This window comes from Gekko japonicus, unplaced genomic scaffold (assembly GCF_001447785.1).
Source record: "Gekko japonicus isolate JY-2015 unplaced genomic scaffold, Gekko_japonicus_V1.1 scaffold421, whole genome shotgun sequence".
Classification (NCBI taxonomy): Eukaryota; Metazoa; Chordata; class Lepidosauria; order Squamata; family Gekkonidae; genus Gekko; species Gekko japonicus.
In genome coordinates, this window is record NW_015164195.1 from 627,144 (window position 1) to 652,635 (window position 25,492).

General features: G+C 42.5%; 1 protein-coding gene across 1 annotated transcript in view; it reads left to right on the forward strand.

Annotated features, from left to right (window-relative positions):
* The first annotated feature begins 201 nt into the window (after positions 1-201).
* Positions 202-25,492, forward strand: part of IGFN1 (immunoglobulin-like and fibronectin type III domain containing 1) — a 63,088-nt gene continuing 37,797 nt past the window's right edge. Inside the window, exons 1-5 of the mRNA XM_015408308.1 lie at positions 202-348; positions 16,595-16,659; positions 20,900-21,022; positions 21,698-21,837; positions 24,496-24,655. Coding sequence (XP_015263794.1) covers positions 16,641-16,659; positions 20,900-21,022; positions 21,698-21,837; positions 24,496-24,655 — 442 coding nt within the window. The 5' untranslated portion in view covers positions 202-348; positions 16,595-16,640. The remainder of the gene's footprint in view (positions 349-16,594; positions 16,660-20,899; positions 21,023-21,697; positions 21,838-24,495; positions 24,656-25,492) is intronic.

The window sequence follows — 25,492 nt, forward strand, 5'->3', positions numbered from 1 at the left end:
CAAAGAATTGAAGTTAATCTCAAATTTGTGCAGCGCAGTCTCTGGCATGGACTGGAAATATTAGTGGCTAAGAGGCAGATGCCATAAATTTGCAATAAAAAAATCATTTGGCTTTATTACAGGCTAACAGCTCTATGACAGGCTTTCACCTATGAAAGGGAGAGGGCGAGAGAGAGAGATTAAGAGAGCAAGAGGGAGAAAGTGAGACGGAATGAGAAGAGAAGAGTGGCAGGCTCTCGATGACCTAGTTCTAAGTAAGCAGTGTAGTAGCTGAGTATTGACTACAACATAGACCCTGGTGAGAAGCAGTCGAGAGAACGGGAGGAGGCAGGAATCCCAAACAAACAGGTGAGTTGCAAATGTCTGAATTTAGTAATTCATTGTAGATGGTTGTAATGTGACAGGGGTATCATTTAACTGGACTGGTTATGATAATCTTTATTTGACAGCTGGGTCACCAGCAAGCTGTGATACTCCTGAAAGCACTAGAAAGGGAAAACACATGGATTCCAAAATAGCCTCTCAAATAGCATCTGAATCCAGCGGTGTGTGTATATTTGTGCGCTGGGAGTGGGTGTGATATGGAATGGGGTATAAGGGATGAGGGAGGTCCTCTCAGGGTATTTACTTGCTGTTATTTCTAATTTTTTTCTGGTCAGCATTACGGATAGCCCTGTGACTTTATGTAGGTGGTCCTATATTTGTTACTTGGGATCCTGATTAGAGAGGATTTTCCTTGGGGAAGTTTGGGCTGCCAAGCAGCGGAATGCAAATGTCAGGGAGCTGGATTCCTCAATCCTCTGACAGTTCATTGCTATCAAGTATTGGCCAAGGCGACCACTTGAGAGACATCGAAACTCACTTTTAACTCAAAATGTGAAGTAAGATAGGGAGCTTTCCCCTCCACTGAGTAGCATCAAGATGTTATTTCAGGCATAGATGTCTTATGAGAAGAGGATGGAAAGCTATAAAATGGAGATTTTTTTACAAAAGGAAACAAGTTGGCTGTCTTGCGAACGTTCAAGTTTGCAAATTCTGTGGCTGTTACAGTGCTCATAATTCGGTGAACTCAAGTCCCACTGAAATAACTGGTACTCAAACAGACAAAACTGAGGAGATTTGCATCCTAGATGGGCAATGATATTCATGACACTGTTTTCCCTCCCCGATTTCAGAGAATATGAGAAAAGAGCTGTCCTCAAAATCAGAATTTTTCTGCTGTATTGACATTTTTGAAAGATGTTGAACATATTGTTAACTCCATGCATGCCACACAGCATGGCATACTAAATGCTTTGAAGCCCGCTGTTAATTTTAGCTAGAGCGAGAAGGTGTCTGATGAGGCGCGGTGACCATATATGGTTATACGGAGCAAGTGTTGCGGTCCATAATTTCTGTGCCCATTGCGATTCAGGGAGCATTAACATGTTTTTCTCTAGAAAAAGAGAAGAGGGTGGATTTAGCAGGTCTTTTAAATACCCACCTGGATGGTGGGACCACGCTGTACTTTTACTCTTATTATTTCTGTAGAATGGGATAGCAGAATTTGATTCCTGACCACAGAGGTAGCAAGTGCAGAGTGGAAGTCCTGAGAGCGGGAGTGCAGGGAAGAGGTGCCAATATCAGATTTAGAAGCAAAGCATGCTCCTGTCTAAATCGTTTATCAAGTTGACAAATAGCACAGGTCAATCATTTAAATCATTTTTAAATGGAACAGCTGAGGTTTTGTGCATCATGGAGAAGGAAGAAGCTAATTTATAGCTTGGAAGCTGCACGGTGCTGCATTATTTGCTTGCAGTGTTAGATTTTAATCCCTGCTGACCAGAAGACAGACAGAAACACTGCTGTCTACTTAGGATGCCAGGATGAGAATTATTGTTGTTGGGGAAGAGAACCCAGAGGGCAGGAGACATGCTAGAATTTTAGAATTCTTTTGATATGCTGCTATTTAGCAGCTGGTCCATAAACTATTATTTAGCCATCTGTGCTTCAGGAATCCTTCTGAACTCCAGTACCTTCTAGTCAGTGTCAAAAGCATCATCATCAGGCATTGTGTGTAGAATAGACAGAAGATCTAAAGATTGTCAGCCACAAGTTCGAGCTTTTAGTGTTATGCTAGTGGTGAGCTAGACTTGTTTTTAGGGGCTGAGAGAGCTCTGAAAAAACTGTGACTGGCCCAAGGTCACCCAGCTGGCTTCATGTGGAGGAGTAGGGAATCGAACCCAGTTCTCCAGATTATGGTCCACCACTCTTAACCACTACACCAAACTGGCTCATCAAAAGCATGCTGTCACTGTTGTGTAGAAAATAAGCACAAAGGCCTCAGTGAAAGCATATACATTTCCTGGTTGTGGCCTACAGGCTTGGGATCAAGTCTGGATTTAAAGAGATCTCTCATCTCAAAAGCCCATTCCTCAAGGATCTGGACAAAGACTGACAGTTTTTACCACTACCAAACTAGAGAAAGGGCAGTACCCCCTCCCCCAGCATCAGTTGCAACTAACTTGTCTGCGTCTATGCTCTGAACAGTCACTGCTGATTGACTTGTGTATTTCTGAGATGGCCAAGTTCATACACAGTGATTGCCCCATTTCATACCACTATTTATGTGAACCACCTCCCACATGAAAATGAGAAACATGCTCTGTCTTGTCCAATTTAGGCAGCCGAGTAAGGCTTTTGTAAGACTGTAGCTGCTGTGATCATATCCATAACCCAAAACCTACATTTATGTATTTCTTCATTGGTTTTTACTCATTTGCAGATTTAGTAGCTTTATTGGTTAATGCATTAAAACTAACAAAATTTCTTGACTGACAGTACAATCCTAGAAATATTTTCCTGGGAGTAAGTTCCACTGAATAGACCTTGTTAGTTCTATTTCACTGTTTAAAATTTCACTGTAATGCAGAAATACTTTGAATACTTTCTTGGGAGTATATCCTATTGAAATCAGTGGGGTTTACATCTGAGTGATCATGCCATAGGGCTTCATGATTTCTTAATCCAGTCATACCATGGGCCTTAGTATGGTCCACAGAAGAGATAGTAATTGTCGCTTTCACTTCCACTTCCTGTGTTACTTGAAATATATATGTGTGCTTTTTAGACACACATTTCAAGAGGCATAAGATGGTAATGTCAGCAAGGTAAATTGTAGAAGACCTGTTTTGTGAAACTTTCATGCATGTATCTTCTATCTGGAAAAAAGATGCATAGTTTTCTCACACCACATTTGTATTTTAAGAGAACCTGGTAGCTCCTGAAAAAGCCTATCTGATTTTTATAAGTAGCTTGGAAAGTGCCCCTCAAGGTCTGTAGCCAACTAGCTCCATGGAAATTAAGGCTTTCCCCCCTTGGAATATGATGCTGATTCTTAGAAATGCACCTGGTGGGGCAAACATGGATCTCTTAACATACATGAAGATGGTTATTACCAAGCAGAATGACCTGTGGGACACAGTTAGGTATGGGGCTAGTCAGTGCTTTGTCAATCTTTAAGTGGTTCTTTCCACTAAGAATGTCAGTGACAACTACACTTGGGTGAGTTGGTGGGGGGGGGTTAGCAGTTACAAGTGGTAGTATCCTCAAAATTAAGATATGACCATCGGGAGAATGGCTGTGTTGCCATAAATCTTTGCAGCGCAAGTCTTGCACATTTGAATCAGCCACCCATAGTATTTATGATGTGCTAATTACTATAGTAAAAAATGATATATAGATTTTGTGGGAAGGCTTTGCACAGCTGTCAGCAAATTTTAAAACATGAGGTCCCATTAAATGTCTCTTATAAACATTTTAAAACTTTTCTAAATGGTTTACGCCCATATCTTCCTAGCTGTCATTTCCCAGAAAAGCTCTACCAAGCTGGAATCTGTCACAGCTATCAAAGTACATGCCATGGCCCAGAGGAGTCAAAAGCTGGCTGATCAAAGACTGGGACTTGATGGTGGCTTCATTTTCTATAGACAAAGACTCTTTGAGAAATAGGAGTACCATGGGGGAAGGATCATCCATTGCTTTCATTTGGTGTTCAACATGGAAAGATTCTGGTTTGTTTCTTGCTGTCCATGTGCCATAAAGACAGTGATGAGTTCCACATTTGACTCTTGTTGTCTGGGCATTAGCAATAATGGAGGGAGACAAGAATCCTACCTCTGCCCCAAGGGCGCTGTTAATTTAATCCTTGGATGAAGGAGGAAGACATGATGCTCCCTGGGGCAGTAGTCTCTCCGATCCTTTTTCACTGACTGTGGCAAGAGGGTTGTCTGGTCATGTGAAAGAAATGTGTTGAAATCCACCACCGCTGCTAAGTTCACGCGGCACTGTCCTGATATTTTACTGCACGCAAGAGTTAACAGCAATTCGGTGGGAGGGCCAAGGTGAGCTCTGAAATGGAAGAAGGTCAGCCTCTCTAAAGACTTTGGCTCTCTCACAGGAGGTTTAAAGTTAGCAGACCATTTGTAGGAGACGGTGGTTCCATTTTGTGCCTCAGGGCTGAAGTGGGAGGGGGAAGGGTAATAAGAATCCTGTTTGCGAGCATCTCACTGTGAAAAGGAAAAAAAACAACAACCCTGTTCTAAGGACTTTTTTGGATGGCAAATCTATAACCAGCAATGCCACTGATGCCACCTGCAGTGATAGCCTTGTCTCCACATAATGAAGAAAAAGCCATGCAGCTTGAAGGTAGCACTGTATTTAAACATACTTTTGGGATTAGATAAGACAAGGGGCGGAACCCGCGATACTCGCGGGGGGGAGGGACCTCCACACAGGAGGCAGAGGAGGAAGCAGCAGGAGGAGGTAAGTTCCCCCCATCCCGCCGGTTCCTCCCCCGTCTCCTCCACTCCCCCCCGCTCGATCTCCCCCCTTCCCTTCCCCCCCGGCTCCGAAGCGAGGCCCTCCCGGCTTGCCGCTCGGGCCTCACTGCTCTTCCCCCCCCGGCTTGCCACTCGGGCCTCGCTGCTCTCTTCCCCCTCCCAAGCGGCGGCAGCGAGGGAGTTCACAGAGTGTCCCCTGCGCATGCGCAGGGGATGCTCTGTCACTTTTGGGGGGATTTAAGTATCCCCCCCGATATTTTTTTCAGGTTTTAGATTTTTGTGCACACCTGGGGACTGCCCCAAGTGTGCACAAAAATCTCCCTCCCTCCCAGGTGCCCCTGATGCAAGGATTTAGGTATCCGCACGCAGGGGGCGCCTTTCATTATTAGATATATAGATTGTTTGCTGCTCTAAGGAAGGGAAAACTAGGGAAAGCAAGAAAGGAGAATATAGGGAATTATGACATCTCCTATTAAATGTCTTGGCACCGTGCAATGGGTGCCTATAACACTGGACAAAGTAAAGCAGTGCAAATTAATCCAGATAGCTGCAGTGTTCCAGGAACTTCTTTTGGAGGTTTCTCTATTGACTATTAATAACTATTCTTTTATAATATAAGTGCTTTCTGGGGTGCTATTAAGCTGATAAGGATAATTTTTCCACATGTTTACCTGATGTATAATAAAATCTTGCCACTTGGCCAGATGATATAAATTATGAAGATACCCTGGTAAAGCTCCTCATGGGACAGTTTGGTCATCTTTATGAGCTCACCATCTTTCTGGTTCAACCAAAACTTTACAGTCCCATTTTGATTGCTATGTCTGGAAAAGCTCCTAACACTGCTTGCTCATTAGAGAGATTTTGAGGAATTGTAAGCAAAAGTGAAGACAAGAAATTAAAGCTTAGTGCTATAGTCCTTTTATTGTCTTCGACATCAGTTGTGAAAAAAGTGATGTCCTTTAGCTACAGATGTAGAATTCTAAGATTACAGCCAGTACAGAAATGAAATCTGGGGTCTCGTATAAATGCTCGTATAACCGTGGTATGGCTTCTTTTGAACAGTTGTATATCACTGCGATAAAATGTTCTACAGAAGTATACGAGCAATGATGAAAATAGCCAGAGTGCCACCAGTGTGTAGTAGAGGTTAAGAGTGTTGGACTAGTAATTAGAAGACCCGGGCTGGAATCCCCACAGGTGCCATGGAAGTTCACTGGGTGACCTTGGGCCAGCCACACCCTCTCAAGCTAACCTACGTCACAGGATGTTATGAGGATAAAATGGAGAAGAGGAGAGAATGTAAGCGGGTTTGGATCTCTATTGGGAAGAAAGGAGGGATATAAATGAATTAAATAAATAAAAAATTCTTGTCACCAGGGCTATTTTTGGGCAGGAACGCACAGTAATGGAGTTCTGGCTGGCTCCCGAGTTGGCCACGCCCAGCAGGAACTCATTAGCATAACAGGCCACGCCCAACAGCAGAAACATATTAGGATTGGCTACATTAGGGGTGTGTGGCCTAACATGCAAAGGAGTTCCTGCTACAAAAAAAGCCCTGGGTTTTGACAACAAACAAGGTAAACAGAATAAGAAGCAAAATGTGAGTGTGGCTGGATGACCACACTTCTGGTAACGGGGTGCGGCCTAATATGCTAATGAGTTTCAGCTGTTAGGTGTGGCCTATTATGCTAATGAGTTCCTGCTGGGTTTTTTCTACAAAAAAAGCCCTGCTTGTCAACAAGGGAATATCTTAAGAGTTAAGACAGTACCTAGGTTTTTTTAAAAAAAAGAATATGGACAAAATGGTTCCAGATCACAATCTGGACCACATTCCTAATTCCCAAGGATTTGTGTTAGAACAATTGAAACAAGTTACAGTTCTTTTCTTTTGGTCCAACTGAATTCTGTTCATTCATTCTGATATTTAAACTGGGTAGTCCCTAAAGATCAGAACAGAGGGACATTTTAGTAATATGTCTAGGTTAAACCTCTTTTTTTACTTGTTTACGAAAATGGGGAATTGTAATTAGAGGGAGATAAGATCACGTATAGATGTTTATGAGATGTTGAGAACAAAGAGAGTAGTTATTTCAGGATTTTCTTATTCTACTTTGTATTTTAACATATTGAAATAATGTGGTGGTGAATTATAGAAAAGTAACAATGCAGACTTAAGCAAAGTTACACCCTCCTAAGTCTACTGAAGTCAGTGTATAATTCTGTTTAGGACTGCGCTGTAAGTGAATCAGTAGTCCCGGACATCTATTCCCGGTATATATTTTCAGGATAGCTACAAACCAGCTCTTACTGCTAATACCAAATTGGGCAAATATGGAGTGGGTTGATAGGTCATCCTGACCCATCACCAGTCCTGTGTCCATTAAGTTTTTTCTTGAATCCATCAGACTGTGTCACAAAGCCATGGAAATGTTGAATTAGGCCAAGCACTTTATCATAGATGGTCATTCAACTCAATTATGTCTGAAAAATGTAGAAAATTTCCTGTTTACTGCTTGCAGTTCACATTCAGTGAAGATAATGATCTCAATATTTCTTTCCTGTATTCTACAAAAAACTGAGAATACACCCCAAGACTGCTGTTAATTTAATCCTGAGATGATGAAGTTAGCTTCCAGCTCTGCTTGGCCATGAAGTCCATGAGATTTTGCCAAGTACTGCCACTTATTTGGGTAGATGGTAGTCTAATATGCATGTTTCTTGCTTAACTCGTTGTATTAGGTAGTCTTATGTGTCTAACAGTGCAATCCTAAGAACCCTTTCCTGAGAGTAAACCCCATTGAATGGACCTGAGTAAGATTCTGAGTAGACATGCTTAGGGTTGGTTAGTTCGACATTTATCTTGCGGTGTCATCCTAAATGCATTGCTAGGGAATATTTTCATGAACGAACCAGGGCTGATTCAGGTGGGTGGCATCAGATACATATAGGTGGGGGGGGGGGTTAGTTGCCAGGACGGGCTAGTTAGAACTAATTTGCTGTCATTTACAGGTCTTAACAACTGCTTTAATCCAATCTCAGCTATACTTATTACCCCGTTACTTATGCATCTTGACTCTAACTAGCCCTTCCTGGAAACTAACCCCACTCCCTTATATGTAAGGCTTGAGGAAAACTGTTTCAATGTATCTGAAGAAGTGTGCATGCACACAAAAGCTTATACCCAGAATTAAACTTTGTTGGTCTTAAAGGTGACACAGGACTCAAATTTTGTTCTATCCATGGGTGAGATGGTTTGCTGCAATTACCTGAAAGTAAGCCTCACTGAACATAATATAACTACTTTTGAGTAAACCAATTCAGACAGCATTTTGGTTTATTGCTTTTACAACACGGGTAAAATTACTCAGTTGCTGTAAAGGAAGTGTTTAATAGCAATATACCTTTCTAGGGAAAAGGAAAAGGGCAAACTCCTTATACGTCTTTCAGTATGTAGTTATGTTATTTAAGACATTACAGTTGTTTGGAATTTCATTTCTTCTCCCGTCACCCCAGTGAGAGTTTTATCATTCAACACAAAGGAAATTAAATTGAGTTTGCACTGGCATGAATCAACCATTAAAGAAAACCAGCTATATACAAGGACTGTACTTTAATATATTGTATGATCTGTACATTCACATTGAAATGTATATTATATGATGGAAGCTCTTATCAGGACAGCTGTTAAAAGTTAAATGATCTGTATGTGGAAGGAGTTATATATTTCAAGGACGCCATGTGAGTACAATGTCTCCATGAACACATACTGTACTTCCCCAAGGGCTGTCAAGAATCAGGTACAGAAGGCAGGTCTTGCTGATTTGCCTGATGTATTTGCATAGCACTTTTCAAACCTAGTTCAAAGCAACTTAAATAAGGCAACCTCCTCCCTCCTCAATTAAAATACAATAAAATAATATTTAAATGCAATACAAAATTTAGCTAATTCAAAACACAACGAGACACAGTGAAAATGTAACCAGCAAAACAACTGTGTGTAAAAAAAAATTGGTTTAGCTAAACAAAGAGAATTAAGCTACTCAAACTATTCAATGAAAATGAATTTTATATCATATACACCATTTATAAATACAAATTCCAACACAAACCAGAAGAAAGCCTTGAATAGGTATTTTGGAAGAATATGCCTGAGATTTGGTTTCAGTGATATCCTGTTATGAGACAGTGGTTCCTACTTGAAAAAGCCTTGTCAGGTGATACGTGGAACAACATTGCTAGTGTGTCCATAGGAGGACTTCATCAGGAGCACCATTTTTGGATATCACTGTTGTGGCTGGGTTGTCTAGTTTCAACTTGGAACATGGCTTCTGTTTCTGAAAACTGAAGACACCTGAGCACCTTCAACAGAGTGTTTTATGACCCTGTGATGGACTGTAAGAACATCTGGTTTTTTGCCCTATGATTTGAGAATTTGAATTTTGATATTGTTGGTATATGAATAACTTTGGAATTTGTATTTATAAATTGTGTATATGATATAAAATTTATTTTCATTGAATAGTTTGAGCAGTTTAATTATCTTTGTTTAGGTAATACAAAATTTAGCAGCGCAAACACACAGCCCCAGCTGCTGAAGAACACTGATTAACCAAGCGCCTGTTGAACAAGAAAGTTCTTACAACCATTCTCCTAGGCAGACTGTCTAAAAGCTCTCCAGGGTTTTTTAAAATATAAATTTAATAAATAAATAACATTTAATAAATAAATAGTTTAGGAGCTACCACTGTTATGATTCTGTAATCTGCCTTGAGTCTCATTCAGAAAAGCAGGCAGTAACTGAAGTAAGTAATAAGGATCTGCTTCGCTAGCTTTTAAAAGATGGAATCCTGTTTGCCCAGACTACAACAGTGTTCTGAAGAGCAGCACTTTACTTTTCATTTTAGGAATGAATAATGGCCAGTTTCATGGGAAAAAGAAGAACTGACAAAGAGACATCTTAGGGGTAGAGGCTAAACCTCTTCCTTGCCTCTTGTGATCCCAGTAATTAAGAATCCAACCTGCTTCTACCTGCACAGCCCCATCTTGGATTCTGCGTCTTGAGCACCCTAAAGCACAGTGGAATGTTAGGAACTTATTTTAATGTAAGTGAGGATCTGCAATGGAAGCCTTGTACAATCATTACAGTGACTGCACATGCATCGGTTTGTAAGAAACAGTGCATTCACTTTAAAAATAAAATTGGGATCAGTGTCTGGAGTAATGTGAGGTTAAAACTGCAAGAGCTGCCACACATGTATTGAATTTGACCTAAGGATAACTCAAGACAAGTACCCCCCAAAAAATCATGTATGTAGCCTGTACATGTTCACTGTAATGTGTGTACAGGGCTAAAATGTTGCAGTGTACCAAGCTCCCCACTTTCACCAATTAAGTCCTGAAAATTCCCTCTCATTAATTGCCCCATAGCCTTGCTAAAATGGATTGTAGGGCTGGGATTCTCCAGAACGGCAGGCCTGATTTACAATGCTATGCACAGAACTCAGTCTGGCAGTCCACGATCTGTCTGTTTTAGGGATTTTCTTTCTGTTTGTCTGTTTTAGGGATTTTCTTGGACTTATGTGGAAAATCATATTTTTTCTGCACAGTTGGGGATTATCTGGGTATGCATAACCCCTGCCCTTCTTTCTTTTGCCTGTCCCCAAACTACTATGGATTGTGGCTGTCAGGGAATGCAAGCACTGGCATAGAATTTTCCCCTACAAGTATTCCATACACTTTCTTTAAAAACTTCCAAAAGTGGTTTCCACCTAGACATGATAGTTTATGAATGATCTAGCTGATGAGTGTAATGGAAATGCAGGAAAAATATTCCAAGCATGTGATGTTGATCCGTTCACAAAGATTGCAAAACATTTCTTTAATTTTATTTATTTATACCCAGCTTTTCTCTCCACTGAAATAAACTGAAATAGAAATTTATTTGTATTTAGCCATAAGCCATTAGAAACCAAGGATTAGAGTAAAATTTAAGATATAATAAAGCCATACAATCAGAATAAAATTGAGTCAAAAAGTGTCTGCTAAGATCAATATTAATTAATATCAATATTAATTAGTTCCAATAAGAACAGCGTTAGCCCGTATTTTCTTTGCAACCAAGGCACATAAAGACATTCTATACGATATGTTGGTGTCGAAATCAGCTAACAAGAATACAGTCTTCTCAGAATCTGAACAGAATCATAAGTCTGATAAAATCCCAGAGAGAAATTTTAACCTAGGTTGAGCCTACATCGAGCATTCAAAAGTATAATGGGGAAGATCCTCGATAACAGAAGAGCCACAAATACAAAAGCGCTGTTCCTTAGGTGTTCTACTGTAGCGGCTGGCTACTATGGCCCTTGGCATTGATTCAAAACACAAGGATGTGAAGGCTGCTCTCAAGTTATGATTATCTATACTAACTAGGTAGGAGGATCTAAAAGGGTCATTCTTAAACAATTTGAACCAGGGAGCAGCCTGTGATTTCAAGATTAACTGTTTATCTAGCAGAGTGTGGTAGGAATGCAGCTGTAGGACTGACAGTCTAAACTAACTCCGCATAGTGTTACCTGCACCCCCCTCTAGATTCATAATGGTCTGGTGTGTGCCCCTTACCAAGGCGGTAGGATGTAAAAGGAGAGTTAGCTGGAACGCAACACAAGGTTACTTAACAAAAAATAGTTTATTAGCTAAAGACATGCAGCAATATATAACAGAATACTTACTTCACTTCAAAGAGAAAAAAAGACAGTCAATAGATATATATATATAACAAAGATTCCCCATGCACAGAAAGCTTTCTGGACTGACACCAGGGAGACCACGAAAGGCAAAGCATACCCTGTATCTCCCGAGAGTCAGTGCTCAACTGAAGCTTCTGGCCTATTTTTATACCATTTTGGTCCTATTAGGAGGATCAAAAATGGTCATTCTTAAACAATTTGAACCGGGGAGCAGCCTGTGATTTCAAGATTAACTGTTTATCTAGCAGAGCATCACACTTAAATACCCAGTCTAAAATCTGAACTGTCTCTCCACTGAGGACCCTAAGTGGCTTCCAACATTGTTCTCCCCTCTTCCCCTCTGGTCTCATCACAACTGCAAGCCTGTGAAGTAGGTGAGGCTGGGAGAGATGGACTGGTCACCCAGGGAGCTTCCACAGCAGAGGGGGGATTCAAACGTGAGACTTACGTATCCTAGCCTGACTCTCTAATGCATACACCACACTGGCTCTGCATAACCTGGGACCATTTTACAATATAATTTTTGCATCGGTTTTGTATAAAAGGCATGAAAGTGGCTTAAAGAAAATGAAAAATACAAAAAAATTAGCAATGAATCACCAAAAACTGGGTGAAAGAAAAATCAATGACACTGGCCAGGGATGAAATGGAAAAAAAGGAAAAAAAGAAACAGTCATAATAACCATCTCATCTAGACCATGACTTGTTTGTCTAGTACCACCTAGTGGTTTTATACCTTAAATACAGCAGCCATGCCCTCTACTTTAAAAATGCCTGGAACTGCAAAGTAGCTCCAAAGGTAAAGCATTCAACGAGTCTGTCTGGTGTGACGAGGGACAAGAGGATGAAACCAATCACTTTCTTCCGTGGAACTGCACTTGCAGGGGAGGAAAGAAAAACAATTTCAACTTCTTGTCACTTCAAGCTTCTCTCCCCGCCCCCCAGCTCTTCCTTCATGGCCCTAGGAATCATCTTTTTGCAGGCTGGAAGGGGCTGTGAGAACAGAGAGGAATACAGAAAATGTGTGTTCTGTGCCTGCATTGGTAGGATGCACACCAATCAGGGCCAACAGCAGAATACAGTAAGATGGAGCAGCTGCCAAGGCACAGAGTCTCTGGCGGGGTCGCTATTGCTGATGTCCCCTGCACACTCACTTGCTAGCGCTTCACTACCCATGCGTCCTTCTGCAAGCACTGCCCAGTGCCACTAGGAAAAGGGCTGCAGGTAGCTTTGAGCATGGGCAGTGGAAGGGCTTGTGAGCAGGCAATGGAAGAACACACAAGTATGTGGAAGGCATGTAGGTTGATGGGAAGGAAGGAGTGCACAAGCAGCAGGCCTGGTGGTGGGCAGAGGATGGGAGGGGGCCCCTGGAAACTCTCTGCCCAAGGGCCCCCAAAAGCTGGAACCAGCCCCAACACTAATATTAGCCCAGTTGCGCCATTACTCAGCTGTATATGATTTTCTGATGGGACCAGCTCATTAGTCTCACTACTTCTGGGATTGTTGCTGCACTGTGAAGCAAATACATGGACCTGAATATTTAGAACTGAGTTGGATTAACAAGTTTAGGATGGAGAATATGGAGAGTTGTGCAGTATGGAGGCAAAGAGAGTGAGATAGAAATCAGGAAATTCTCACTTTTGAATTTTGTTTTTTACTAATGAAATCATCAGGAAGACCTACCTCCCTGCACTCCCCTCTCGTTGGCCAGCATGGTAGTTCTCAACTGAATTAGTACAAACTAGGGATGCCACAAAATTTGTGGTGAAGACATTCAATAGGTGAACATACTGTTTGCAAGAGCCACAATTAGGATATTATACCCCCTGTTGAGGTCCTTCCCTTCCTCAAATGCAGGCTGTCCCCAGGGTTTTCCACACACACACACCGATCTCCAGGGATTGCCCAGTCTGGAGTTAGCGACCACAAGAGGCAAGGAGGGCTGGTTCAGTCCTGAGCTTTGCATAGCCAGTCCCACTGGGGCTTGCCTGCTGCCCTTGACTGCCTGCCACTGATGCCTCTGCCTCCTCCAGCCAGAACATGTTGGGCTCCTGCCTGTGCTGCCTAGGCTGCTGGAAAGATGGCTGGCTGTTCATGTGCAGCAGGCAGACTCTCTTTGACCTCACCTCCCCAAGCCCTGCTGAATGGCTTTCCTCTTGCAGGCAGCCTAGGGAAGGGGCCCATGGGCACAGGCACCTATGGAAAGCTGTGGGCTAGCTCGCCAAACATGCCAACTTATGTAAGTGTGTGAACAGAGTGACTGGCCAGGCATGCTATGAGCAGCCGCCTGGGCAAGAGAAAAGCCCAGCGCTTATGTAAGGGGCACAACAAGTGCAGAATGCTGAGGGTCAGGGACAGAGGAGGCCCACCGAGTTGGATGAGCTGGAGCCTGCTAACCCACTGGCCCAAATGTACATGGCTCCTCTCCTGCCTGCCTCCCTCAGCAGTGCAGGGAGAATTAAACAAGAGGTGAAGCCGAAATGCACTCACACACCCTGTACTCCCTACATGCAACTGCTGCCTTATGTATCAGTCTGAATGGAAGCAGGGGAGAGGGGGGTGTAAGGCGAAGGTCAGGGATGGGAGCAGGCATTCAGAAAAGCATGCTGGGTTTGCACACGGCAGAGGTGGGCACTAGATGTGTATCTGTGTGCTTGCACATGGGGAATAATATTTTGGGTGATTGAACAATGCCATGAAGCTGGCTGGAAATAAAGATCTGCAAAAGGCAAGCTGGCATCTTTAGATAACTACTATAAATATATGGTATCTTATTCTTACAATGGTGGCATTCTTTTCTATGTTATCTTTGGAGAGGGGCAGTGCTTGAAAATTGCTTGTGATGCTGGTGAGCATCACAGTTCCCCTTGTGGTTCAAGCTTGTTGCTGAATTTGGGACTTTGGGATTGCACTGCTGCCTCACCCCCTCCTCTCCCCAAAGCCTGTTGACCATAGCAGTTTCTTTAAGGCTGGGCTTATTGGGTTTCCCTCACTGATGCCACTTGGCCAGCTGTCTTTGGGGTCTGCACCTGTGACAACAGAATGCGGCATTTCATGTCCCAGCCCATCAAAAGCTTCTGAAATGTGTTCGTTTTTAAAGAGCTAGAAGAGTAGAATGTGGCATTTCATGCCCCAGCCCATCAAAAGCTTCTGAAATGTGTTAGTTTTTAAAGAGCTAGAAGAGTTTTTGGTTGTTGCAACTTGATTGTCAGGCAATAGCTCTTTGTGCTGCGCAAAACTGCTTGTGCATATCAAGCAAAGGATGGTTAGTGAGGTGCTGAGGAGGGGTGTGGGTCATGGTCAGTGGGAAAATATCTCCAGTACCTAGCATTACATTTTATGGCACACATGGCCCAGCCCGACAAAGTGACATTCATGTCAGCTCCAGCCTCAAAACAAATGAGTTTGACACCTCTACATGACAGATAAGTTGGGTCAGGTAATGCACAAGACAATTCTAAGCAGAAGTACACCCTTCTAAGTCCATTAATGTCAATGGACTTATAACAGTATACCTCTTTAAGATTGCACAGTAAATGAAATAAGGTGGCAACTATGCCTCCCATAAGAATATGCAGAAATGAGCATGTGCAAAATAAAGTCAATAACACATATTTAATTGAACACCAAATGGTGTTTTTCCCAAAAAAATTTGAGTATTTATTATTGCTGACTGATTTGGTCACTGTTTATTTCTACAATTGGCTGCTAAGCAGCATGCTGCTACAGCAAGTCTATGGAGGGTGGGGCTCCCAACAATCTCTTTGAGAAAGATATGTAAGAAACACTGCTGGCTGCACTGTATTGTTTGAATACATGAAAAAGAATGTGACAAACAATCGAACGGATTGACTGCCTCCCCACCCCCCCAAAAAAGTGCCTGGTTCATGTCTGTCACACAGACTGTGAGCCTGGCCTAATGTGTTTGAGCATCTCCAGTACAAGCTGTAATTAACACACCAGCTGCAAGTCCTAGTTTGAAATCCTTGTTTGATACCAACCAATAAACTGCATTCGGACATCACAGCCTACCCATCTGATGCAGGAAAGTCCCATTCAGTGAATTTCATCTGCCTTTGGTACTTAAGATTCAACTAATCGTCTGTCAGGACCCACAGTCAAACAATGGAGCACACACTTCTTTGAAGGTTATACTTTATTGCTAGCACTATGGTAGCATAGACACAGTCACTGTTAGGAATAACTACACCATAGAAAGCTGAGAGAGATAGGGTATTCAAATGTACCCCCCCCCACCACCTATGGGCCATCGGCCTAACTCCCGTGGGTGGGAAGTAGGACCAGGGCAGTTAGAGCCGAGGCTGGGAAGTAAAACTAGTCACGCGGTTAATTGATGAGAAGACACTACACGGGCTGGCTACAAGGTCAGTGATAACTAGGGGGAGAAAGGAATGTGGCAGCAACTGGCACACAGGTCATGAAAGCGAACCCGGGCCCATAAACAATATGGCAGCATAGCTGGCATCGTCCTGTTCACTAAAATTAAGTTGTTGTTGTTGTTCAGTCGCAGTCCTGTGCACTAAAATTAAGTTGTTGTTCAGTCGCAGTCCGACTCTTCGACCCCATGGACCACATCACCCAGGCCCGCCTGTCTTCCGTCATGCACTGGAGTCTGCTTAATTTCATGTTCGTTGCCTCGATAACACTGTCTAACCATCTCATCCTTTGCCGTCCCCTTCTTCTTTGACCTTCAATCAAAATTAAGTAGCCAGACTAAAATTTGGCATGAACATACCTTCTACACTGCAATCTTAAATATATTTATTTGGAAGTTATAACGGACTCTTTTCTCCATGTAAGTGAGTTTAGGATTAGAACGTTAGGGTCTTTTTTCCAAGATCTTTTTTAGTCTGTGCAAGGCCTTCCAAGGGCTAATGATGTCACCACCTGCTGGTGAGTGCCTCAGAAAACAAACCATAGGGTAGTTTAAAAACAGAATGTCCCAAATTCCAACAGTTAGGATTTCTCTACAAACACTAATGGGCCATCATTCTTTATTTGCAGGTGGATTTATCAGATTGTGCTCCTGAGTTGCACTTGTCTCCTGAACATGGCAGCCCAGAAAGGAGGTGAGAGATGCCAACCAATGTCAGTGCCGTGAATGCTGTTGTTTTTAACCAACATTATCTAATATGATTTTTCTTGGGAGACTGTTTCTGGCCTTTGAATAACAGAAGCCAGATTTTGTCTGTCGCTGCCAACAGTTCTCAGGTGAATCATAAGAACTCTCTTATAACTGCTGAAGTTCAAAAACCCAAGGAAATGGTAGACATAGTGCATACTAGAGATATAGCCCAAAGCTAGAATTGCCAGGTCCCTGCTGGCCACCAGCGGGGTATGGTAGCCAGATCCAGACTTAAGAATTACAGCCCTGTCGAATGCATATTTAATGCATCACTGATTCACAGGATTTCTCCCCAGTAAGCATTCACTGAAGAACTGTAAAGTAAGGATGCCAAGAAATTGAACTAGACACTGATACTATGCTTCCTTTTCTTGGGAAACTCCTTGTAGTGCATGGCTGGTTTCTGATGCTTTGAAGGCTTACCTGACCCCTTTTTCAAGCTTCCATCAATGCCTAAAGCTGTGTTCAGACTCCAAATCTCCATGTAAACACCATGGAGAAGTTGGATAATGTGAAGTGGCTGGATCATACCTGAAAACAGTTCTTCTTAGAAGGGTCAGGGGGGGGGGGGGCATTTCCTCTGCCCTGTGAGTTCCTGTCAGGTACACCACTGGTATGATATGCACAAAAAATCAGCCAAAAAGTAAGCTACACAGTAGCCTCCAGCTACTAGTGAATCTCCTTGATGCCATGGAATTTTCATGAATGGTCCCAGTGCTTATAGCACAGATGTAGAATTTTAACAATCAGAGCCGCTACAATGCAGAAAGTGGGCGGTTTAGCTCAGAAAAAAACATCTCAAGTCTTAGAGGTAGAGAAAGATGTGTGCCAGTTGTGGGACTGGTATGCGGAAGGCAAGGGGCATAGATGCAGGTTGCTTGGGGAGGTAAGGAATCAGACAGACTAGACGGAAATGGCTGTGGAAAGAGCTAGGTATCTGTTGATTCAAAACAACTTGTCCAAATGTGCACATGTGAATGGGCTGTCTCCTCCTTCACATGGAAGACAAAGAGAGAATCTGCCCTGGTCACTCTAAAACGAAGGAAATGAAAGTGGTTGCAGCAGCTATGAAGGAGGAGTGGGGAGCGATTTTTCATTGCTTGGAAAGTGAATGGTCACTTAATGCATATCTGTAACCTGAATGCAGCCACCTGTTTACATTTTTGCCTACAAGGATCAGTGGACTGGATTTTTATTTTACTTAAAACATTTATTAGCCACCTATCTCCCTTGCGGAACTCAAGGTAGCTTACAATATTAATAAAGAATAAGAAGAGAAGAGAAGAGATTGGATTTATACCCCACCCTTCACTTGGAGTCTCAGAGTGGCTTACAAACTCCTTTGCCTTCCTCTCCCCACAACAGACACCCTGTGAGATACATGGGGCTGAGAGAGCTCTTTCGAGAACTGCTCTTTCAAGAAGAGCTCTGAAAGAACTATGGCTTGCCCAAGGTCATCCAGCAGCCACAAGCATTACATAGAGTAAAATAATAAAAACCACTATTGAGCCAAAAGGGAACTAGGTTGCTGGTGATTAATATCAACGCTATAAAAAGTAAAGAGGCTTCTTTTAAAAAGTGGAAGGTCTGCCCCAATGAATTGGAAGAGGAGGGACCACAGGCTGTGGCAAAAGAAATGTAAATCAATCATTAGGCATGCAAAAAGAGATCTTGAGGAGCAGGTTGCTAAAAGCATCAAGACAAACAATACTTTTAAAAAATATATCCAGAGCAGTGGGGCCTTTGGATGACAAAGGAATCAAGGGAAGATGAGGAGATGGCAGAGAAGCTCAATGACCTTTTTTCTTCTGTATTCACTGTTGCAAGTGTGAGGCATGTACCCATGCTACAGCCTCTATTTTCAGGAAGGAAATTTGAAGAACTGAGCCAAACTGGGATGACCAGAGATGAAGTTCTAGACCTACTGGGGAAATTAAAAACCGATAAGTCTCCAGGTCCTGATGGCATACAGCCATGAGTTCTTAAGGAACTCAGGTGTGAGATCGTTGAACTACTAACCCGTATATGTAACCTTTCACTAAATTCAGCCGCTGTACCAGAAGACATGAGAGTAGCAAATGTGACACTAATTTTTAAAAAAGAGATCCAGAGGGGGATCAGGAAATTACAGGCCAGTCAACCTAACGTCTGTCCCAGGCAAATTAGTAGCAACTGTAATCAAAGATAGAATTGTTAGGCACATAGAGGGACAAAGCCTGCTGAGGCAAAATCCTGCCTCACCAACCTTTGAGAATGTGAACAAGCATGTAGACAACGGTGACCTGGTAGACATTATATACTCAGACTTTCAACAGGTTTTTGACAAGGTACCTCACCACAGACTCCTGAGTAAACTTAGCAGTCATAGGATAAGAGGACGGGTTCTCTTATGGATTAAAAACTGGTTAAATGACAGGAAGCAAAGAGAAAGAATTGACTGACAGTTCTCACAATGGAGGGAAGTAAGCAGTGGGGCCCAAAAGGATCAGTATCAAGGCAGGTACTATTTAATTTATTGAGCAATGATCTGGAACTAGGGGTGAGTAAGTGTAGTGGCCAAATTTGCAGATGACACACAGTTATTCAGGATGGTGGAAACCAAGGCTGACTGTGAAGAGCTCCAAGAGGACCTCCACAAACTGAGTGAGTAACAATGTGGCAAATGATGTTCAATGTTGGTAAGTGTAAACTGATGCATATTGGGACGAAAAAACCCCACCTTCAAGTACAGGCAAATAGGGTCTGACCTTTCTAAGACTGAGAGGGAAAAAATCTTGGGGTCATAGCGGATAGCTCAATGAAAGTGTCAACCCAGTGTGCTGCAGTGGTGAAAAGGGCATGTGTTAGGGATTATTAGGAAAGGGATTGAGAATAAAACAGCCAATATTGTAATGCCCCTGTATTATGTGGCCTCATTTGGAATACTGTGTACAGTTCTGGTCACCATATCTCGAAGAAGACATTGCAGAGCTGGAAAAAGTACAGAGGAGGGCAACCAAGATGTTTAGAGGCTTGGAGCACCTTCCGTATGAAGAAAGGCTGAAGTGTCTTGAACTTTTCAGTTTAGAAAAGAGATGACTAAGGGGGGATATGATAGAGGTTTATAAAATTATGCATGGGGTAGAGTTGACAAAGAGAACTTTTTCTCCCTCTCCCAAAATACTAGAACATGAGGGCATCCGATGAAGCTGATGGGCAGCAGGTTCAGGATGGACAAAAGGATGTAGTACTTTACACAGAGAGTGATTAAAATGTGGAATTCGCTGTCAGAAGATGTGGTGATGGCCACAACAAGGAACAGCTTTAAAAAGGGATTGTATAGATTATACAGGTTCATAGGATGTCGATCAATGGCTACTAGCTATGGTGGCTGAGGGGAATCTCCATATTCTGAGGAACTAATCCTCTGAATCCCAGAGCCAGGAGGCAGCATCAGGGGAAAGCCTCGGCCACTATGCCCTGTTGTTGGTCATCCAGAGGAACTGGTTGGCCACTGTGTGAGACCGGATGCTGGACTAGATGGTCTGATCCAGGAGGGATCTTCTTGTGTTCTTATTATAAAACCCATAAAAGTCACAGCTAAAAAAATCTAGTTATGACTGCCAATAATACAAGCTAAATCCATCAAAATGCAGTCCTAAATAAAACTTTTATCGACTGCCTCCTGAAGATTGACAGGATCTGGGGAGTTTGTTCCACAATTGTGAGGCTGCCACAGAAAAAGCCCTCTCTCATGCACCCATTAAAAAAGGGTCTTTAATTGGTGGGACAGTTAGGAGAGCATCTCCCTTTGGGCTTAATTCCTGGCTAGTAACTTAGAGGAGAAGACACCCCAGACCTAAGCCAACACCTTGAATTGGGCTCAGGAGCAGATCAGTAGCCCGATAGCTGTCTCTGACCTGCAGTCTAGCGGCAGCATTCTGCACTAGCTGTAGTTTCTGAACAGTCTTCAAGCGTAGTGCATTGCAATAGTCCAGTCTAGATGTAACTAAGGCATGGATCACTGTGGCTAGATCTGACTGACCTGGAGACTCTGAAGATCAGAGGAGAACAATTCTGCAGTCACTTTAGTCTTTAAAACCTAAGAATTTGAGAAACTGGCAGTTTAGAGACAATGAAATTTGAGCTGTCATCCACTTCTGAATAGATGTTCTTTTTCCTGATCAATACTTATTCCCTTCCAGTTAAATCTGTGAAGAAGTCTTCTGTTCCTGGGGTAACAATCACACAATTTGTTGAGGATATTCCTAAAGGGTGCAGTACCCCTGACTTTGAACGGAAGCCAATTACCTTAACTTTACAGGAAGGTAAGAATCCGTGATAAACTATTATCCCCCTTCGTTTTTTTCTGCTCTGAGACAATAGTACATATTTTAACAAATCTAATTTGAAAAGTCATTTATGGCCCAGCCAAAAGACTCAGTGTACCAGCAAATAATATATTCTATCACCTCTGGGGCAACAGCCCACACATATCATGAGCCACACTGTGCCCTATCTGTGCCCCTAACAGCTAATTGGGAGGGAGGGCGGTATCACCTTACAATCTAGTGAACAAAATAAAACCTGCTGCTGTTTTTACTTTTTACTGCTGCCTTTCTCACTGAGACTCAAACTGGATTACCCAGTGTCAGTCAAATACAGAATATGATGGGACATCCAATAAACCAAGCAATACGGTCTGGACTTAAGATGCAGAAAACAAGCAGAAGTCTGAAAACAGAGCTGAAATAACATGTTAAATGATGCAGAAATTACATAGTAGGATCATGCTTACAGAAGCAGACAGTATGTACTACACACAGTAGTATAGTCTCTTGTAAGATGATCTGTGCTTTTTCTAACATTTAATTTCTTATTAACTAGTAGGGGTAAATTCATGGATGAAGGGCAAATTTTCCTAAGGGGGAGTCTGTTGTTCAGTTCATTTTTAAAAAATTATTTGAGTTTCTCTACAAATGACTTCTTGTTTCTTTTGCAAGGTAAAAATGCCATTTTCCGAGCAATGGTCAAGGGGGAACCAAAACCCGACGTGGTCTGGAAACGCAACAATAAGGACATTGATGATCCCCAAAAATACCAAATAAATATCAGTCCAGCAACAAATGAGTTCATCTTGCAGGTGAGTATTAACTACTAAGACAACGAGTTTGGGGCAATAATTAGCATGTTGGGGGACACCTGGGAAATCTATGTTCAAATATCCACTTGTCTTGATTTCTGCAAACTTTGAGCTGGACAGATTTAGCAGGCCAGCTGGGCTGCTGGGACTGTCCTTGGACTGAGCCTTGCCTGCCGACTGGTGGGAGCAACCCTAGCACCTCACGCCTTCCTTGCCACAGGCCTATGAGGAAGAAGTACAGTGTGCACTGTGCAAGACCATGCAGCCAAACAGTGTATTGCTCGCAACAGGCAGGCGGGGAACAACCTGAGCCTGTGTTTTCAAGCACTCCTCAGTCCAGTGGGAGACCTTGGACCACTATCCCACCTGGAGGCTGGCATCTCTACCCAAAGCCTATCTACACTTAAGAATTACAGCCCTGTCGAATGCATCACTGATTCAAACAGGGTTTCTCCCCAGTAAGCATTCACTGAAGAAAACTGTAAAGTAAGGATGCCAAGAAATTGAACTGGACACTGATACTATGCTTCCTTTTCATGGGAAACTCCTTGTATTGCATGATTGGTTTCTGATGCTTTGAAGGCTTACCGGACCCCTTTTTCAAGCTTCCCTCAATGCCTAAAACTCTGTTCAAACTCCAAATCTCCACATAAACACCATGGAGAAGTTGGATAATGTGAAGTGGCTGGATCATAACTGGAAACAGTTCTTCTTAGAAGGGTCAGGGAGGGTGGGGGCATTTCCTCTGCCCTGTGAGTTCCTGTCAGGTACACCACTGGTATGATATGCACAAAAAATCAGCCAAAAAGTAACCTACACACTAGCCTCCAGCTACTAGTGAATCTCCTTGTTGCCATGGAATTTTCATGAATGGTCCCAGTGCTTGTAGCACAGATGTAGAATTTTAACAATCAGAGCCGCTACAATGCAGAAAGTAGAAGGGTGGTTTAGCTAAGAAAAAAACATCTCAAGTCTTAGAGGTGGAGAAGGATGTGTGCCAGTTGTGGGACTGGTATGCGGAAGGCAAGGGGCATAGATGCAGGTTGCTTGGGGAGGTAAGGAATCAGGCAGACTAGACTGAAATGGCTGTGGAAAGAGCTAGGTTTGAATTTCATCTGTTGATTCAAAACAACTTGTCCGAATGTGCACATGTGAATGGGCTGTCTCCTCCTTCACATGGAAGACAAAGAGAGAATCTGTCCTGGTCACTCTAAAACGAAGGAAACGTAAGTGGTTACAGCAGCTATGAAGGAGGGGTGGAGAGCTATTTTTCATTGCTTGCAAAGTGAATGTTCACTTAATGCATATCTGTAACCTGAATGCAGCCACCTGTTTACATTTTTGCCTACAAGGATCAGTGGACTGGATTTTTATTTTACTTAAAACATTTATTAGCCACCTATCTCCCTTGCGGAACTCAAGGTAGCTTACAATATTAATAAAGAAGAAGAGAAGAAAAGAGATTGGATTTATACCCCACCCTTCACTTGGAGTCTCAGAGTGGCTTACAAACCCCTTTGCCTTCCTCTCCCCACAACAGACACCCTGTGAGATAGATGGGGCTGAGAGAGCTCTTTCGAGAACTGCTCTTTCAAGAAGAGCTCTGAAAGAACTATGGCTTGCCCAAGGTCATCCAGCAGCCACAAGCATTACATAGAGTATAATAAAAACCACTATTGAGCCAAAAGGGAACTAGGTTGCTGGTGATTAATATCAACAAGGTGGCAAAGCAGCTTTTAAACTAATCCCAGGGGGAAAGCCAACAGAAGCTGGTGAGCCTTCAGTTCAGGACAAGTCAGTCCAATGGGATGATTGTGTAAACACTCAGGATAATATTGATAGGAGCATAACAGAACTTGAGAGTGAGGGCACAATGGTGATTGAGGGCCATGTGTGGTAGCTAAGGGGCTGAGGGAGGCAAGGGTTACTGGAGAGCAAACCACATTGTTGGTGTCTGTACGCCAATGCTCAAAGTTTCCAAGCCAAGATGGGGGAGCTGCAGTGCTCGGCAATTTAAATATAGTATGTAGTGAAAATTTAAATATAGTAGGTATCTCAGCAACATGGTGGAATGGGAAAAATCTATGGGATACAGTCATTCCTGGGTATAAGCTCTATAGGCAGAACAGGGAGGAATGTATTGTTGTTGGCGTTGTGTTGTGCATCAAAGATGGCATATAGTCAAATAAGTTAGAAAACATCAGGGAATTAACTCCCCAACAGAAGTGATATGGGTGAAAATACTGGGCCCTAAGTATATACTATTGCCCATTGGTGGGACAGTTAGGAGAGCATCTCCCTTTGGGCTTAATTCCTGGCTAGTAACTTAGAGGAGAAGACACCCCAGACCTAAGCCAACACCTTGAATTGGGCTCAGGAGCAGATCAGTAGCCCGATAGCTGTCTCTGACCTGCAGTCTAGCGGCAGCATTCTGCACTAGCTGTAGTTTCTGAACAGTCTTCAAGCGTAGTGCATTGCAATAGTCCAGTCTAGATGTAACTAAGGCATGGATCACTGTGGCTAGATCTGACTGACCTGGAGACTCTGAAGATCAGAGGAGAACAATTCTGCAGTCACTTTAGTCTTTAAAACCTAAGAATTTGAGAAACTGGCAGTTTAGAGACAATGAAATTTGAGCTGTCATCCACTTCTGAATAGATGTTCTTTTTCCTGATCAATACTTATTCCCTTCCAGTTAAATCTGTGAAGAAGTCTTCTGTTCCTGGGGTAACAATCACACAATTTGTTGAGGATATTCCTAAAGGGTGCAGTACCCCTGACTTTGAACGGAAGCCAATTACCTTAACTTTACAGGAAGGTAAGAATCCGTGATAAACTATTATCCCCCTTCGTTTTTTTCTGCTCTGAGACAATAGTACATATTTTAACAAATCTAATTTGAAAAGTCATTTATGGCCCAGCCAAAAGACTCAGTGTACCAGCAAATAATATATTCTATCACCTCTGGGGCAACAGCCCACACATATCATGAGCCACACTGTGCCCTATCTGTGCCCCTAACAGCTAATTGGGAGGGAGGGCGGTTATCACCTTACAATCTAGTGATCAAAATAAAACCTGCTGCTGTTTTTACTTTTTACTGCTGCCTTTCTCACTGAGACTCAAACTGGATTACCCAGTGTCAGTCAAATACAGAATATGATGGGACATCCAATAAACCAAGCAATACGGTCTGGACTTCAAAAGCAGAAAACAAGCAGAAGTCTGAAAACAGAGCTGAAATAACATGTTAAATGATGCAGAAATTACATAGTAGGATCATGCTTACAGAAGCAGACAGTATGTACTACACACAGTAGTATAGTCTCTTGTAAGATGATCTGTGCTTTTTCTAACATTTAATTTCTTATTAACTAGTAGGGGTAAATTCATGGATGAAGGGCAAATTTTCCTAAGGGGGAGTCTGTTGTTCAGTTCATTTTTAAAAAATTATTTGAGTTTCTCTACAAATGACTTCTTGTTTCTTTTGCAAGGTAAAAATGCCATTTTCCGAGCAATGGTCAAGGGGGAACCAAAACCCGAATAACTAGTAGGGGTAAATTCATGGATGCAGGGCAAATTTTCCTAAGGGGGAGTCAGTTGTTCAGTTCATTTTTAAAAATTATTTGAGTTTCTCTTCAAATGACTTCTTGTT